This window comes from Dipodomys ordii, unplaced genomic scaffold, assembly GCF_000151885.1.
Source record: "Dipodomys ordii isolate 6190 unplaced genomic scaffold, Dord_2.0 Scaffold140, whole genome shotgun sequence".
In the NCBI taxonomy this organism is placed as follows: domain Eukaryota; kingdom Metazoa; phylum Chordata; class Mammalia; order Rodentia; family Heteromyidae; genus Dipodomys; species Dipodomys ordii.
In genome coordinates this window covers 4,403,569-4,422,937 of record NW_012267356.1, presented here as the reverse complement: position 1 = coordinate 4,422,937, position 19,369 = coordinate 4,403,569, and the positions used below count along the sequence as shown (strand labels likewise).

Here is a 19,369-nt window from a genome sequence, read left to right as displayed (position 1 = left end):
ATTGTGGTGCTTACCTATTTCATGACACTTATAACTCCCCTATCATAGTTCTAAGATTAATTGAAATTAACAAATGTGATACATATCTTCAGTTCTTATATAGTTAAAATCTTCAATTTATTGTTTTCTTTATTTACAGTGATTCTTAAAGTTGTGGCAACTTTGTTAAAAAACTCTACACCAAGTGCAGAACTGATGGAAGTTCGTCGTTTATTTTTATCAGATATGATAAAACTTTTCAGCAACAGTCGTGAAAACAGAAGGTAAATAGAGGTTTTAATAACAGAACTTTCATTCCATGATGTTTTTGTCTTTCCTTAATTTTCAATCTCTAATTATATTTCAAGTCTCCCATATTGCTGAAACTTTTAATCATTATAGAAATCACTTGTATTTTTATGTAATCTGCATTCAACATTCTATTTTTATATATTTAAATAGACATTTTAATTATATCTATGAACATATCTGTATCTCTCTACCTCTCTCTATACATATACACACATACATACAAACCTCTCTAAAAAACTATGTTATTCCTAATACCTATCTATCACCAACAGTGATACTTTGAGTTGTAATTGTTTTGGGTTTACACAAAATCATTTATGCTATCTGTTGTTTAGCTTATGACTATTAACCATCTATGTTAAAGCTGCTTAGCTAGAACTTGAGGTACAATATAAGATAAGAATTCTTACCTGTTTCCTGAGCCTGATTTAACAAATAACTTCTGTTGGGTGGGAAGCACTGAAGTGTGCAGGGCAGTCTTATAGTTCAGGGTGGCTTTAGTACAGTCTGTTATGGAAGAGAACCATAAACCATTAATTTTTGACATTTTGGCATTGCAAGTGCTAAATGTGACATGAATGTAGACAATCAATAAAAAATATGATTAGGAGTGCTAGAAAATTATTGTAATTCAGATTTTTCAGTAGAGAATGTAGAAAATAGGTAGAATATGGATTACTTAGTTAAGATCTATATTTATTACTTTATGCAGACTTCAAAATGATAAATTCTAGTTCAGTTATTTTATTGAGGTAATTTTTTTTCCTACCTAGGTGCTTATTGCAGTGTTCAGTATGGCAGGATTGGATGTTTTCTCTTGGCTACATTAATCCTAAAAATTCTGAGGAGCAGAAGATTACTGAGATGGTCTACAATATCTTCCGAATTCTTTTGTATCATGCAATAAAATACGAATGGGGAGGCTGGAGAGTCTGGGTGGATACACTCTCAATAGCCCATTCGAAGGTAATAGAAATTTATATTTTAACATTTTATATCATTGAGGTTTTAACAATGGATTAAATGGCTATAATCCCTCATCTGGTGCCATCTTGTGGACATAGTAAGTTATAACAGCAAATTCTTAGATCTAAACATTTTCTGTTTATTCAACCACATTGATAGATGGTTAGAGCTTGAAAGAATCCTGTAGATCTCTTAAACATAAAGTTCATAAATTAGGAATTTAGGCACTATATCTCTAGCAGATTTTATGACTTCTTCTGAGCCAATTGCTTTTAAACTAAAACTAATTCTTACAAGAACAGTCCATTGTAACAATGAGATGTACAAGACACTATATTGAAAATGAACTTTACAATTTCGGGGAGGGGGTGAAAGGAGTTAGGGACATAGGGAGGGAAGGGATGGTAGGGGAAAAACAAAGGAGGGGGTAACAATGCTGGATAGGAAATGTACTCAGTACCTTATTCATGTAACTGTAACCCCTCTGCACAGAATTTTTACAATAAAAATATAGTGAAAAAAAGAAAAAAATGAAAATCATTAAATATCTAAAAAAGAATAATTCATGAAATGAGCTCTGAAATTATTTTTCAGATGAGTTTTAGTCAGTTTTGATTTCTAAGTAAAAATCATAAATATGTTTACATTGTTCAGTGATCATTTTAATTATTTTATATTTTCTTTAATTCTAAGAATCTATCTATATTTTAATTTTAAATCTTTAAGTAATCAATTAAAGTGTGTAAGTATACATACATTTGACTTTGGAAATTTAGAGCTAGAGTTTCTCACCATGTGGTATCATAGAGAAAGGATAGGCATCAGAAATTTGGCTTTGAATCTAGTTATTATCACAATTTAGTTTTGTGATTTGGGGATATTCAATTAGTCTTTTCTTCATAGAATATTGTTAACATTTTATTATATTTTCTAAACCTCCAAAGATTGTACAAAAGATTTAGTTATAATTTAACATTTCCATCTAAGTATCCAGTGCTTTTTGGTCATGGTTAATTCTTCCATCATTCTGTCTCATCCCATCTCATTTAGTCATTTAGCAGGAATTAGAAAAACATTTGAAGAGGATAGAAAGTAAATATTTTATGCTCTGTGGTCCATACTGCCTCTCATGGAGCTACTCCACTCCCTTGTGTACTGTGGCAGAGGACATACATACGAATGGTTGTGGTTGTAACTTAGTAGAATATTTATTTATCAAAACAGATGGTAAAGCTGGTTGCTGATGACTCACTTCTGTAATCCTAGCTATTCAGAAGGGTGAGATCTCAGGATAAAGGATTGATGCCAACCTTCGTAGGAAAGTCCATGAGTCTCTTATCTCCAGTTAACCACCAACAAGCCACAGTGGAGCTGTGGTTCATGTGACAGAGCACTAGCCTTAAGCACAAAAGCTTAGGGACAGCATCCAAATCCTAAGTTCAGGCCCCAGGATTGGTGTGTGTACTATGTGTGTGTATGCATGTATGCACACATGCACACAAAATTAAAAAACAAAAGGAAACAAACAATATATGGCAAGCAGACATGACCTGTTGGTTCTTGATTACTAACTTCTAACCTTTGGCATTTACTTTTTTCTTCTGTAAGTGAATTGTTTCTGTTACAAATGTACATTTTACAATATATCAAAAATTTACATCAGTTAATAAATTTAAAAATAGTAAAGGAGAGGATGTTGCAAGTCTATGTACAAAAATATATACACTATGTGAAAATGTAACTGAAACTTTAGAAGACAGTTGGTATTGGAAAATAATGAAATGGTGACACTGATCAAGAAGCATGTACACATTAATGGACATATTAATTTGTAACCTCTTTGCACAACTATTTAAAGGTAATTTTAAAAGTAAAAACAAATCCAAAAGTTATATAATCTGATTGTTCTAAATGAGTCTCTGTGCAATAACAAATTCAGAGTTGCTTATATAAAGATACAATTTTTTAACATTTGTAAATGTATGTATTTATATATAAGCATGTGAATTCCTTTCACAGTAATTGTGATGGGTACACATATGAACAATAGACAATGAAATTTACAAGTCTTGAATATTGTATATTATTATTTACTAGTTCCTTATTTAAGTTTAAATAAAAATATAGGAGGTAGCTGTCATATTTTTGTGTATCATTGAAATACTTAACCTAACAAGAAGAATCTTTATTACTGCTGCTTTACCTGTGCAGTTCTGGGAACAATAATGAATAATGAATCACCAATAGCTTTATTTGATGGTTACATTTGTTTAAATTAAGCACTTTTTAGGATTAACGTGCTAATTGGAAGATCTTAAAAATTCTGTTATAATTGCTCATTTTACCTTGATTTTATTGTATTATTTATTCTTTTCATCTTGACATATACAAAATGCCTTAGAATTTTCATTTTTCATTTTCAAGGTCACTTATGAAGCACATAAGGAATACCTTGCCAAAATGTATGAAGAATATCAAAGACAAGAGGAGGAAAACATTAAAAAGGGGAAAAAAGGGAATGTGAGCACCATATCTGGTCTTTCATCACAGACAACAGGAGCCAAGGGAGGAATGGAAATCCGAGAGATAGAAGATCTTTCACAAAGCCAGAGCCCAGAAAGTGAGACAGATTACCCTGTCAGCACAGATCCTCGAGATTTACTCATGTCAACCAAAGTATCAGATGATATTCTTGGAAATACAGATAGACCTGGAAATGGAGTACATGTGGAAGTACATGATCTTCTAGTTGATATAAAAGCAGAAAAAGTGGAAGCAACAGAAGTCAAGCTTGATGATATGGATTTATCACCAGAGACTTTGGTGGGCGGTGAGAATGGTGCCCTTGTGGAAGTAGAGTCTTTGTTGGATAATGTATATAGTGCTGCTGTTGAGAAACTCCAGAACAATGTACATGGAAGTGTCGGTGTCATTAAAAAAAATGAAGAGAAAGATAATGGTCCATTGATAACTTTAGCAGATGAGAAAGAAGAACTCCCCAATAGCACTACATCATTTCTCTTTGATAAAATACCCAAACAAGAGGAGAAACTGCTTCCAGAACTTTCTAGCAATCACATCATCCCAAATATTCAGGATACACAAGTGCATCTTGGTGTCAGTGATGATCTTGGATTGCTTGCTCATATGACTGGAAGTGTAGACTTAACTTGCACGTCAAGTATAATTGAAGAAAAAGAGTTCAAAATCCATACAACTTCAGATGGGATGAGCAGTATTTCTGAAAGAGACTTAGCATCATCAGCAAAAGGGTTAGAATATGCTGAAATGACTGCTACAACACTGGAAACTGAGTCTTCTGGGAGCAAAGTTGTACCAAATATTGATGCAGGAAGTATAATTTCAGATACTGAGAGATCTGATGATGGTAAAGAATCAGGAAAGGAAATCCGAAAAATCCAGACCACTGCTACAACACAAGTAAGCTATCTTATAGGAATTCTGTAAATAAACAAGCATTAAATATGATTGTCATGGTGGCACATGTGCATGTTAACCGAGCACTGGGAAGGCTGAGGCAGGAGAATCACAAGTTCAAAGCCACGATATATTGAGTTCCAGGCCAGCCTGGGCTACACAGCAAGACCGTGTCTCAAAGCAACAACAATAGCAAAAATACTGAATTATTAGCTGTGTATACTGAGCTATTAGTTGTGAAATGTAGTAATTTCTTAATAATTATACCATGTTTGTATTTATTTAATGTATAATAGTATTTATACAATTTGGTAGTATGGTGGAAAATGTATGTGAAATGAAAAGTATCTGAATAATATCTTCATTCTGCCACATATTTTGTGTAACTTTGCTCAACCATTCTGAAGCTTGAGATCTTTAAATAGTGCAGAGCATTATACTAGATAAAAATATGGCCTTTAAGGTCTCTTCCAGTACTTAATATTTCATGGCTCCATACTTCACTTATACTTGTTTTACTTGAAATCTTTATCCTGAATTCTTCATTAACCTTCTTTCAAGTTTCCAGGCCCAGTGCTATTCTGTGGAGTATAGAAAAGATGACTTATAGCCCAGTAGAAATGATAAATGAATAGGATGGGAAAAGGGAACTGTTACTTATCAAGCACCTTCTGTGTTTTGGGCACTGTGCTAGGTGTATGTTCAGATTTAATCCTTACACCAACCCTGTGAGGTAGGTAATAATGGCTTAGAAAATTTGTAATTAGTATCATTGACAATTTTCTACACATGTAGAAAGGAATTTGGTAAAGGTGAAGATTAGGCTTACTAGTTATGAAATGTTAGTACTGCAGTTTGGGCCCTGACATAATAAAACTAAAAACATGTTTTTTGATATGGTTGTTAAGCTAAATATTAGCTTATGACTAAGAGTTTGAGAAATTATAATAATACTTCACCATTAATTATTTGAATTTTGTTATCCTCTGGGTATTTTTTTAACCTGTCTTTAAAACCACTGAAAATAAAGTTAACTCATTTCCATTATAAATATAAGAGCTTTAGTAGTGTTTTGTGCTTCAGGAAAAATATTTTATAATCTGTTTGGAAAAGATATTTTTATTTTGTTCTTTGTAAACTGCCATTTTCATTTTTTTTGTGACAGTTGTAATACCATGATATTTGTCAGGGGATGGGAATATCAAATTATGTAGAAATTTAGAATAAAGGAAATTATGGTGCTTTGTTTATTGAACATAATATATCACTATACTTGCCCGTTTTATTTTTATTGAAAGCGTATAAGCACTTTTTTCTGGTTTGTTATGTAACTTAAATGCATTTGTAATTTTAATTGAAGTATTATGAATGAAATAGGCTTTGGATTTAGCTTGAATATGTTCAAATCCTATTTCTTCTACTCACATGTTTATAGTAAGAACTAGTTAATGACATATCCAGTGTGCTCCATTTCATGTATCCTCACTTTCATGAGGGAGTTATGAAGTCATATCATAGACAGATAGCAAGGCCACACGCATCTGGTTTTCAGTGTGAACTTGGTGTTAACCTTTGATTACCTTTACTAGTTTCTTCAATATTAAAATAAAAGCTGTCATATTGGCCTTCTTGTCTTAAAAAAGTTCCTGTATAGGGAATGACAGGTGAAAAATATATTTTAAATATATTAACCTACTGAAATCCTATGTTAAAGTGTTACTTACTCACTTCATTTATCCTTATTGTTTTTAAGTCAGACTTTTGTTGCACTCCACAAACTTTACTTTTTCTTTCTTTAGGCTGTTCAGGGTCGGTCTATCACCCAACAAGACCGAGATCTCAGAGTTGACTTAGGATTTCGAGGAATGCCCATGACTGAGGAGCAGCGCCGCCAATTCAGCCCTGGCCCCCGAACAACAATGTTTCGGATACCTGAGTTTAAATGGTCTCCTATGCACCAGCGACTTCTCACTGATTTATTGTTTGCTTTAGAAACAGATGTACATGTTTGGAGAAGGTATAACATTTTTCTATAAATAAAATTAGTTTCACTTAAGAATATGAGTCTTTTTATTGCCATCAACTAATTGATTCCTAATTGATTATATCCTTGAATAAAAATGCCCAATTAAGTTATCTAGAAATATTTGGACATTTAAATTTTTGAAAGGTTGTTAGGCTTAAGACACAAAATTATATCTGGCATGGTTTGTTTTATATTAAAAGAGATTTAATTAGAAAACTCAACCATTTCCTAAATTCTTAATAGTGTTTACTGAAATTTAATAAACATCCCTCTCTCTCTCTCTTTCTTTCTCTCTCTCTCTCTCTCTATATATATATTTATATATGGTTTTAAAGTCTGTGCCATTTAAACCATAGTGGATGTTCATTCAAATATAATCAATGAAAACAAGTCTACAAGTATTTTTTTAATTTTATTTACTTTATTTGTGAACATACTGTACAGAGGGGTTACAATTACATGGGCAGGATAATGCATACATTTCTTACCCAGCATTGCAGCCTCCTCCATTGGTTTACCCTTCACATCCCTTCCCAGCCTCCCCCCTCCCCCCCAATCCCAATCCTTCTCCTTCCCCCCCATCCCCCCCCGCCCCACACCGACGTTGTAAAGCTCGTTTTTTGCAACAGGTCCACCTGTATCCTTAAACAACTGGTTTTTCCCCACCTCCTCCACAAGTTATACTGACATCAAATATAGTGAAAGCAGAGGTTATACTGTGGGGGAGGGACATACAAAGCAACAAAGAGATAAATCTTATAAATGTGTTAGAAACACATGCATGAAAAAAAAAACATTAAAATACATATGTAAGGGTTCATTTTCCTGACATCACATTATCTGACCTTTTCTGCTTGACTCATACATATACTAGATATGGCAAATAAGAGAAACCATGGGACCTATGTTTCTTTGGGCCTGGCTTACTTCACTTAATATAATTTTTTCCAAGCCTTTCCATTTCCTAACAAATGGGGCAATGTCATTCTTTCTGATGGAGGCATAGAATTCCATTGTGTATATATACCACATTTTCTTGATCCATTCATCTACTGAGGGGCATCTGGGTTATTAAGTAATGATATTTTCTAATTTTCAATTTAGGGTTTTTGTTATTGTTGTTGTTTTGCAGTACTTGGGTGTTGAACTCAGTCCTCAAGCTTGCCTAGGCATCAGTTCAGTTTTCTAATAGCAATTATGCAAATAATTCACTGTTAGTTAGTGTATCATTTACATTTAAATGTATATAAGTTAGTAAGTTGATGACTATAACAAAGTACCTCAGCCATGGGCAACTTAACAGCATGATGTTCTCAGGCCTCATGCTAGTTTCTGCTTTTCCCAATTTTATTTGAGGATTTAAGGTGGAAGCTTCATCTCCCAGTATCAGTTCAACATAAGAAACCACCACATTAAAAGGCAGGAACCCTTCCTTCCTTCCTTTCTTCCCTTCCTTAATCCCTCCATCCCTCTCTTCCTCCCTATCTCCCTTTTTTATCTTCCTCATTTCCTTCTTTTACACTTATTTTTCCTTTTTTCTTTTCACCTACTTTTATTCTATAAAAGACTCTCAGGAAATTTCCCCTATAGGATCACAAGTTCATTTCTAAGTCACCTACAAAACACAATAATAAATAGTGGCTGATAACCCAATAGCTGAGATGAGGCCAAAGTTTCCTCCTCCTAGCAGAGCTCAATTGTGAGTAAAATCTAGACTGTCTTAGTAGGAAAGAAGTCCTACTACTGTGGAAGCAGTAGATAGCGTCTGCAGTAAAAATAGTTTTGCTTTTGATTTTGTGATCAGTTTCTTCTTAGGCTGGTCATACTTTTTTTCTTGCTAATGTTGTCATATGCTGAATTACCTGATGAGAGTTAAGGAAAGTGAAGTACCCTGAGATATATTACTGTTAACAAGAGAATCCATATGTGGGGAGAAAACATGTAATATACTAATTACACTGTTAGGAGCCAGTGACATTACCTTCCACTAACAAATTGCCTTTGTTTGTGATTTTCATGTATACTCATAAAGCTTCCCCAGGTAGAATTTTATGTAATTAAAAAAGTATTTAAGCTAGTCTTTATTCCTAGAACATGGGGAAAACATTCCAAAATCCAAACTATAATAGGTAATATTTTTAGTTCACTATTTTTGCATTTTTTTCAATTAGAAACAGTTCACATTCTGACTGACACAAACTAAAGCAAAATACTTTTCTTTGGCCATTTACATTGCATGTTTTCTATGATAAAACCATACTTTTCACCTACTTTGAGCTCTTCCTTTTATTACTCAATATATCTTTGAATTTATTTATTTTCTCATCCTGTCATTTTTTGGACAGTGTATTTTTTTAACATGACTGGTGAAAAGTCAGGCTACGGTCAGATGTTGGGAGAAATTGAAAGTTCCTAAAAGGCAAAGCTTTCAGTTACCAATGACATTGCTTTGCCTTTCACAACAGAACAAACAGATGTTGCAAAAATCTGTATTTTTAGTTAAATCCATTGACCTAGTCACATGTTAACAATCTAGTTACTACTATATTTGCTTATACACTTAAACACAAAACCCTTATAAATGCTCTGTGTTGATAATGTAAAAAGTGTTAGTTTCTAAATAGTTTTAAATTTCTTTAGGTTATCTCGGTAGTCTGAAATTAATTTTTAGTTAAAATATTACTCAAAATAAAGTATCTTTAAATTTTTATTGTAAAGATACTGTACAAAGAGGTTACAGTCACATGAGTAAGGTAATGAATGCATTTCCTATTGAGCATCTTATTCTTCAACTAAGAAAATGTTGATTTGTAGTTTCTCTTTTTAAGTCTGTAATGGATTTTGTTAATAGTAGTGAAAACATTATTTTTGTACATAATTCAGTTTTGATAATGTAAAAAGTTTTAAATCATTTTCTGATTTGTTCTAAATTTCTTTAGGTCCTCAATAGTCATAAATTCATTTTTAGTTAAAAATATTACTCTAAAATATCTTATTCTTAAACTAAAGAAATGTTAATTTGTGCTTTATCTTTTTTAGCCATTCTACAAAGTCTGTAATGGATTTTGTTAATAGCAATGAAAACATTATTTTTGTACATAACACAATTCACCTCATTTCCCAAATGGTAGACAACATCATCATCGCTTGTGGTGGAATTTTACCTCTTCTTTCTGCTGCTACATCACCAACTGTAAGTACTTTGTCTCCATCTAGTGGTATGATTGTGTAATTACAAGAATTGAACATTTAGTAGTGTCAGATACTATAGATTTTAACAAAATATGTTCTTCTAATGGTTTTAGCCATTTTAATTCTTAGTCCATTCTCATTTATTTCATATATCTCTATATATTTATGAAAATATTTTCAGATAATCCCTATGCATGTTATTTTGGAAGAGGCACAAGTAGGAACAGTTTATATTTATTTTGTATACCTTATGATGTAAGCTGTTAAAATCCTTATGCAATATTTTTGTCTTGTATTCTGTACTAAATCAACATTAAGAAGTCCAGCTCCCATGTGTTTCTTTATAAAACATTGCAGTGTATTAATAGAACAAATTTGAAAAACAGGTTGACTATATATGTCATTTAAAATATAATAGATCAATATTAATTTTATTGTATTAGTTGTCACTTTAAAATATTTTTGATTCAGAGCTGGGAATATGTGTAGATGAGTAGGAGAGCACTTGCCTAGCATTTGTAAAGTCATAGGTTTAATCCCCAGCAACATAATAAAATAATTATAGCTTTGATTTACAGCAAAAATAAGACTCCATAACTATTGCTTACTGAGAAATAATATAGAACTGTACTCCCTATATGATTTATCATATTGGAAAGCCATCCAACATTTGTCAGTTTCTTAAGATAGTTATTGTTTATTATGGTTATTTTCAAATTGATTGCTGATTTATTTCATCTTTAACAAGCTATTTCCACTTGGCTATTTTCCCCACTGGTTTTGTCACTACTTTGACCAGAGCAGAAGTGAAGCTTGAAATATTTTTGTCTATACATATAGAACTTTCTATCCACAATCCACATAGTAATTTTCACTAGAGAAAACTAAAAGTCTCTATAGACTTACAAATGTATTTCACTCTGATTATCAGTTCTTTGAGTGCAACAGTAAACGTTTTTGTTTTGTGTGTGTGTGTGTGAGAGTGCTGAACAAATGCTTGTTAGATTACAACACTGAATTCAATAATAAAAATTTTCATGAGTCAAACTTACAAATAAATTCTAGAGAATTTATATTGGGTCAGGAAAGAGCAACTGCTAATGACAAACCCTCACCAATTCAGTACAGGTAGGAAAAATAATCTACACTCTTTGGCTACTTGGATAGGGTAGATGTACAAGACAGGAACTTTACAATTTATGTGGGGAAGGGGGGGTGGGGGGGAGTGTAGTTCTGGAGGTGGGAGGGACCAGATGGTAGGGGAAAAACAAAGAAGGAGATAACAATGCTTGATAGGAAATGTCCTCATTATCTTGCTCATGTAACTGTAACCCTTCTGTACAGTATTTTTACAATAAAAAATATTTAAAAAGTCACAAAACCTAAAAAAAAATTATGTCTAAAAGTCAAGCAAGCTGATTTAGGAGGATGTAGAACATTAAGGCCATTATGGAATTAGCCAGCTAATAGACCTGAGAAGAGCAATATGAATAGTGGATGACATATGAAGAGTACAAGTATCCTGAGACTCATATGCCATCTTTTCTCTTTAATCTCAGTTCTCCTTTGGTAATTTATACCAAATTCAACTATAGTTTTAAACTATTCTAAGATTAAGACAGGGAAGGCTCTTTTATTTTTCTTTTAAATACTGTATCAATGTTTTCCATGTGACTATTTTCTTTACAGAAATTTTACATTTTAAAGTTTTCATTTGTTGTCAAGAAATTGTTAAAGGTTGTATTAAAATTCACTTTAAAATACTAAAGATTTTAAATTTTTATATAGAATAAAATTACCTTCATATGAAATACGTAACATTAGTTATTATAATTTGAACAATTTTGAAATGTCCACATCACTAAGTGATATTCTAAACTTTATAAAGTCAAAAGATCTCTACTATTAAAATTAAATTAATGAGGTGAATTATAAACTTATGTACTATTTTACTACCCATATTTTGTTACTTTTCTAATACGATATAATGAATGTGCTGGCATTTTAAAATTTTGGCTCCTAAAATTACCTATGCAATTTTGACTCCTGTAGTTTGATTTGAAACTACTTACACTTTGAGAATTCACTCAACTATAGAAACTTTTGTTTATTGTGTTTCTGTATTATCAGTTATGTCAGTTCATTAACTGATTATGCCTATGCCTGCTGGTATAACACACCTGATTTTTCTATTCTTTAACATGCTGCTTCTTTAAAAGAAACAGCCAAGCCAGATGCCTGAGGTTCATTCCTGTACATATAGCCCTACCTGAGGCTGAGATCTAGAGGATACCAGCTTGGGACTAGCATGGGCACACATATCCATGAGACACTATCTCCAGAATAACCAGAAAAAAGCTGAAGGCATACCTTAGACAGTAAATCACCAGTCTAGCAAGCTGGATGAGCACAATCTGAGTTCAAGTCTCAGTAATACCCAAAAAAGGAAGGAAGGAAAGGAAGGGAGGGAGGGAGGAAGGAAAGAAGGAAGTAAGGAAAGGAGGGAGGGAGGGAAGGAAGGAAGGAAGGAAGGAAGGGAGGGAGGGAAGGAAGCAACCTTGAGTTCAAATTTCAGCAGTACCCCCCCCAAAAAAGAAAGACAACACATAGAAAGAGAGAAAGAGAATAAAGAAAAAATTAAAGCTGAAAATAAATGTGGACTTTTGAACTTTTATTTAAAATATAAAAAGGCAAGAAGAGTTTGGAAGTGATAAAAGAAAAAGTTGACAACATTGACAACATACAGGTGAACAGAAAGGCACATTATCTTATAACTACCATTAGAATTTGAAACAAATTCTTGAGTTCTGGTAATTTTGATTGATTATAAGGAATTTTTCAAATTTTTATGTCATGTATAGATAGGTACTTTATGAATAAATGGGTTTAATGATGATTATGGCAGTATTGATCGAACTCTCTATGTGTAGATAGATAGTCAGTATTTACATTCTGTGGGCCATATGGTGTCTATCTGGTTACTTAACTCTGCAGGTACAGTAGAAAAGCAGCTGTGGCGCATAAATAAATAGGCATGTGCCCATTTTAGTAAAACTGTACTCTTTTTATTGACTGCCTAGTGGAGCAGACTTATCCCATGGTCTAGTCTATTAAATACTGACACAGGGTATGACCTCCACATAAAACAACAATTCCATAATAGAATGATGTATAATGAAAACTTTATTGCTTATGATGACTGTACAAAAAACATTGCTTAGAATTTAAGGTAAACTTTTTTCTACTAATAAGAACTTGACGCTGGGTTCTGGTATCTTATAGCTGTAATCTAAATTCCTCAGGACAGTAAGACCTTGAATCTCACTGCTTAAAGCCAGCCTGGTCAGAATATTCTGGGAGACTTCATCTCCAATTAACCAACAAAATGCTGAACTGAAGGGGTGGCTCACTAGTAGAGCAATAGCTGTGAACAAGCAAGCCTAGTAAGAGCACAAAGCATTATGTTCAAAGCCCCATATTGGCAAAGGAAAAACAAGACAACAAACAAATAGAAATTGAATTTGATTGATTTACTAGCCATTTGTTAAAGTTGAACTTTGAAAATAATTACTAAATATTGTAGTAATCTCTTTAAAATCTTTTAAGTTTTTCTACTCAGCCATGCACATTTTTTTGTAATTTGATATATTTTTGTTGAAATGTGTTAAATTTTGGAAAGATAAATAGAAAACTAAATATTTAAAAAGTGATATCTTGAAGCTCAACCCAAGACTATGCCTTTTTCATTCCCCGAAGCTATTGTAAACAATTGTGTACTTTACATAAACAAATGTGATTCTCAATATCAGTAAGGTGCACATATGAAATTGTGCGTTAACACAAAGTATATGAGACAAATCTATATTTTAACCTGACCTTTATAGTTTTCTGCTTGTCCTCAAACTTCGTTTCTTTATTTGAAAAGGGATGTTAGTTATATTTTATAGTTTGTGAAAATTAAGTTAGGTAATACTTGTAACATGCATTGGGTGAGGATACCTCTGAAAGTTTCCTTTCTTGTGTCACTCTTTGGAACCATTTGATTTCTTTTGGTTTTATTTTATATAATGATAGAACATTTTTCTATTTATAAAGTAGGCCTGTCATAGTCAGAACTTAGAAGTTAAAAATATTTGAGACATATTTAGTTATCATGGGTGATCTTTTTGGTAACAAAAAACAAAAATGATACACTCTTTGTGTCTTCTCCTTATATGGGACTAGCCACAGAAGGTTCTGTTTGCTTCCCCAGAACCAAAGATGAATAAATATCTCTACTGGGTATAAAATTTGTATATTGCAGTATATTTTCCTAGAAGAAAAATTTCAGCTTTTCAGCTTAATATTACTTGTAAGGGGATATGTCAGTACAAACATTAAGAACAGAAGACTGGCAATGTCTTGTTTATGTTGATACAGAATACTCTAAATTTAATATTCCTGAAGAAGCAGCACTATTTTGAGGTTTGAGTTTGCGTAGATTATTTTAAATCGTATTTTATTTATTATTTTATATTATTTAAAATCATGTTACAAAGAAAATAGATAATAAAAGTACTTTTTAAAAAATTAATCAGCTCTTTTTAGTACTCAGGAATAATAATGTCACTTGCTATGTGATTTGGTGAATCTTTGGTTTGAGGAAACAATATTATTTTCCTTGTTAACTTTTTCAGTGCATATTATTTATTTCTGCCACATTGTTCAAGTTGTTCATGAATCAAAGTAGAGAATTGGATGAACGAAAATCAATAAAAACAAAGATCATGGATCAACCACAAATTCACTTACTGATTTTATTGTGTTAAAAATGGCCAACTTAACATGGAGAACACTGAATATTCAGAATTGGATTCAGTTTTAAATGTAATCTAATTTTCTCTCTCCTAGGACAATAATGAAACTGGCATTTGTGGTTCTCCTAGTTATTGCATGATTTTTTTAAAAAAGCAAGCTTTTCCTGTCTAAAAGCAATGACAGAATCTAAATTTAGTAGGATATATATCTGTCTTATGGCAATGGTTATGCTTTAAGTTTTCCAGATGCTTTTCTATTTTCTAGTGAGTGTGTCATAAAAATAGTATGTTTGCATATTTATATTCCCATGTATAAATGTATATATGGCACAAAGCAAAGAACAGGAATGGTTGGTGACTGTTAATTGTGAAACTTAGTCCTTTGTAAATTTCTTTTTATATGAGTATAGTTTTTGATTTAATTATACTCTGAAACTTAGTATAACATATAATTGTACATAAAACATATAGTATATCAGTAAAAATAATTTTTATGTTTTAATCACATAAATATTTCAACTTTGAGTTATAAGAAGGTTTCTGAATGTTTTAATAAATTATAATATGATTGCTTTATAGCAAACTCTAGAATGTTGGTATAAGTAGTTCATTTCCCTGAATCATTTCTGATTACATCAGTACAGATAGAATTTTTGCAAAGGAACCCCATTAATTTGTTAAAATGGTATATTAATCGTCTATTCAAAAAGACAATTGTTTTATAAAATAGCACATGTGTAATTTTCTATATATGAACTGTACTTACATATATTATTTGCTGTTACTCAAAGTATTTAATCATATTAGTTCTGAATTTCTCTTCTGAGAATTTTACTTTTAACAAAGTAATCAAATATGATTCTAAATATATTTTGTGTTTCAATTTTACATGTATTTTCATTTAATTTTAATAATTTTCTTTTCTTGTACTTTTTTGGTCTGTTGTCTGTTTTGTCTAATGCATGTCCAGGGTTCTAAGGTTAGTATTACTTCTGAGTAATTTTTAGGTTTTTAGTTTTAAATTTCATTTTTACTTACTTATGAAATTTTTGACTTGGTTATTTTGAGTTTCCATATCATCTTTAACATCAGGCATATCTTTTATATATTTTAAAGATTTGTTAAAATAATTTTTTTCCAAGGCATTAATGAATTGGCATTTTATTATTCTAAATAATAATGAAATTATCAAGTATAATGAAAAAAGATTATAGTCAGATGTGTGATCAGCTTTTGACATTTTTAAAAATGGTTGAATGATAATTGTATGTAAGTAATTTTTATTTTTAAACCATATCATAAGATGCTTATATAATACTCATTATATTTGTAATTTATTCTTATACATAACATACTAAGAATTTTCTTTTAGGTTATTTCTGTTAAGAATGTCTGTTAGCTTAAAATCATTTTTATCCTACATAACACTTTGTCAAATCATATAAATAATTTTCTTCATAATATTCTGTTTGTAATTCACTCAGAATAGAAGAACATTTTGAAGGTTAGAACTGTATACTCCAACCCAACTTTAGAAAAAAACCATAAACTAATGAAGTGTTTTCCCCAGATATGTGCATGTTAATGTTCCTACTTCTTCCAAGCAAGAACAAGTTTGGGTAGGGTGATGAGTATAAACAGTGTCAGAATGGAATTTTAAGTAGGAAGAGCAATCCATTATATCTGCTCTTCTTTTAGTAAATATATCAGTTAGTGAAGAGGTAAGGATAATCTCTTTGATGAGTGTGCACATTTTCAGAAAGTTTAACCAGTAAATATTTTTATTAATAAAGTATTCCTTACTTTTCTGTCATTCTGGCATTGAGAAAATGAACCCTCCTTGTAAGAAACGAAATCATTAAAATGCTACATATTACATAATGAAAAGTAAAAGGAGGAATGTTACCTTTGCTTATAAAGCTACAAAGTTACACATTTAGGAAGCAGAATACTTTTGTCTCTGAAGGTGAGAAATTATGTATTTTTATAGAGAATGTTTTAGTGAAAGTTTTCATATATGAGTGTTTTTATATTATTGCCAATGAGTTATGGGCCACTAACTAAGTATTTAGGAATTGATGATCTTGATCATCATTACCCTAGAGTTTTATTGTACATATGCAGTACCTAGTGGTTTCAGTGTTTTCTAAAATGCATAAGAATTAGTGTTGAGCTTGAGACATGTCTCAATTGGTAGAGTGCTAGCCATTGAGCAAAAGCATCAGGTACTGAGTTGAGTCCTAGCTTTGAATCTAGAAAAGAAGGAATTAATATACATTTCAATTTGGAGGCCATCTCATTGTGATGCCAAAAAATGCTACCTTTCTTTTGTTTATTTTCTGTATTCAGAAGAAAAATATAAATGAGAAAAGTATTTTGGAAAGGAATGTCAACTTCATGATTTTATAAATTTTAATAAGATAAAACTATTTAAAGTGCTCATGTATAGTTATTCCTTCATAACTTTACCAAATAGTCCTGTTTTTTGTTGTTGTACAAAGAAATTGTAGTTATGAATACAATATGTCTTGATCAGTGTCACACCTTTCAACATACATTTTATAAAACAACTGATGACATTTAAAATCAACATTGATGGTTTTAAAAGTCTCTTTCAGTATTCAAGAATAGTTGAAAGGTAGACTACCATTTTTGATTTGACATAGTCTGTTAAACTACGGTATTAATTTGTCACTTGTACTATTAACTATTGCTAAACTGTTCAGCTGTATTATGTGTTACATGTATTATATTTTCCAATTTTAATCAAGGCTTAAATCTTCTACTTTCTTAAAGACGGAATTGGAAAATATTGAAGTAACTCAAGGCATGTCAGCAGAGACAGCAGTAACTTTCCTCAGCCGACTGATGGCTATGGTTGATGTCCTTGTGTTTGCCAGTTCTCTAAATTTCAGTGAGATTGAAGCTGAAAAAAACATGTCCTCTGGAGGTTTAATGCGCCAGTGCCTAAGACTTGGTAAGTCTATTAAGGATAACAACAAATATGCGTGACGTCATCATTTTTGTAATCACATATACATATGAGGAGACAGGTATTTGAGGTAGCCATAAGTTCTGACATGCCAGAGCCAGGATTTAAGTTCCTTTGGCCTGACTTTAAATGCTTCAGTATTGAATTGGGAGTACAGCCCAGTGGCAAAACACTTTCCTATCATTCAAGAGGGCTAAGATTCAATCCAGATACCACCAAAAAGAACAGCAGCAGCAACAGCAGCAAGTCAAAACAACAACAACAACAAACCTATGTGTCAAGCCTTTACTATTGATGACAGAGAATACTTCACTGCTTCTGGAAGTAATTGAATATGTTAGAAGTTTATTGATAAAGTCAAATAAACTCACTTACCATAAAGAATTGTAAATATTAGAACCTGTTGGTACCTGAATATATATGGTTACTATGATAGCCTAATGAAAGTCATTTTATATGTTGACTGGGCACCAGTGGTTCATACCTATAATACTAGCTACTCAGGAATCTGAGGTCTGAGGATTGCTGTTCAAAGCCAAGGCAAGAATATATCTCCAGTGTTATCCCCATGACTGACCAAAAAAGAAAGAAAGAAAGAAAGAAAACTATGACATGTGAGTTTTAATTTGTTGAACACTTTCATAAATGATCCATAAAATTTGGAATTGTGTATGGGAAGGTGGCTCAGTGGTAGACCTCTTGCCTAGAATGCATGAGGCCCTGGGTTCAATTCCTCAGCATCACATAAGGAGAAAAAGAAAAAAGCCAGAAGTGGCTCTGTGTCCCAAGTGGTAGAATGTTAGCCTTGAGCTGAAGAGCTGAGGGACAGCGCCCACGCCCAGAGTTCAGGCCCCAGGACCAGACCCAATAAATAAATAAATAAATAAAAATTGGAATTGTGATGGATGGAGGGTAATACAATAATAGGTTATATTGGAAGTTCCAAAGGTTCTGGTAGGATTGACACAGCAGTAACATGCCTGTAACCTCTTCTATGTGGAAAGGTGGAGATGGGAGGATCATGCTTTGAGGGTTGGCCAGACAAACTCAGTGAGAACCTATTCCCCCCCCCCCAAATAAATTGATGAGCTTTGGCATCAGAGTGAGAAGTGCTGCAAAATCACCAGCAGAAGGCCAGCTTGAGATGGAAGAAAGGCTCAAATGGAAGACCATAAATCAAGCAACAAACTAAGGGATATATAAAGCCCTGAGTTCAAATCCAAGTGCTGACAAAAGAACCAAATGGGCTGAGGACTGGGTATGGTAGCTATAATCCCACCTCTTCTAACTACTGAGATGTCTGAGATCAGAAAGATCACAGTTTGAGAGCAGCCTTGGCAAATGTTCAGCTAGACCTCATCTCAATCAGTAAGTTGGATAGTACCTGTATATTGTGAGCTATGTAGAAATGGGGAAGCGGGGAAGGTGGGGTACTGAAAAGTAAACTAAAAGCAAAAAGTGCTAGGAGTGTCTGTGACTCAATTATGAGGCAGAGTTCAATCCTTGGTACAAAAAAAAGCTGCTGCTTCACATGACTGGCAGTTTATATGTCTTGCTTTCATTTCTTTTACTACATGCTATGTATTATGCTTTCATTATTTTTCATAATTAAAATAATTATTAATGTGATTGATTTTTAGAATAATGGGTAGATGAAAGGGGGAGACA

At 32.3% G+C, this 19,369-nt stretch overlaps 1 protein-coding gene across 1 annotated transcript in view; it reads left to right on the top strand.

Annotated features, from left to right (window-relative positions):
- The window catches only part of Nbea (neurobeachin), a 546,038-nt gene that overhangs the window by 136,069 nt on the left and 390,600 nt on the right, over positions 1 to 19,369 (top strand). The window contains exons 20-26 of the mRNA XM_013031451.1: positions 140 to 263; positions 1,065 to 1,257; positions 3,682 to 4,698; positions 6,495 to 6,712; positions 9,761 to 9,914; positions 15,680 to 15,688; positions 17,506 to 17,686. Of these exons, the coding sequence (XP_012886905.1) occupies positions 140 to 263; positions 1,065 to 1,257; positions 3,682 to 4,698; positions 6,495 to 6,712; positions 9,761 to 9,914; positions 15,680 to 15,688; positions 17,506 to 17,686 (1,896 nt within the window). The remainder of the gene's footprint in view (positions 1 to 139; positions 264 to 1,064; positions 1,258 to 3,681; positions 4,699 to 6,494; positions 6,713 to 9,760; positions 9,915 to 15,679; positions 15,689 to 17,505; positions 17,687 to 19,369) is intronic.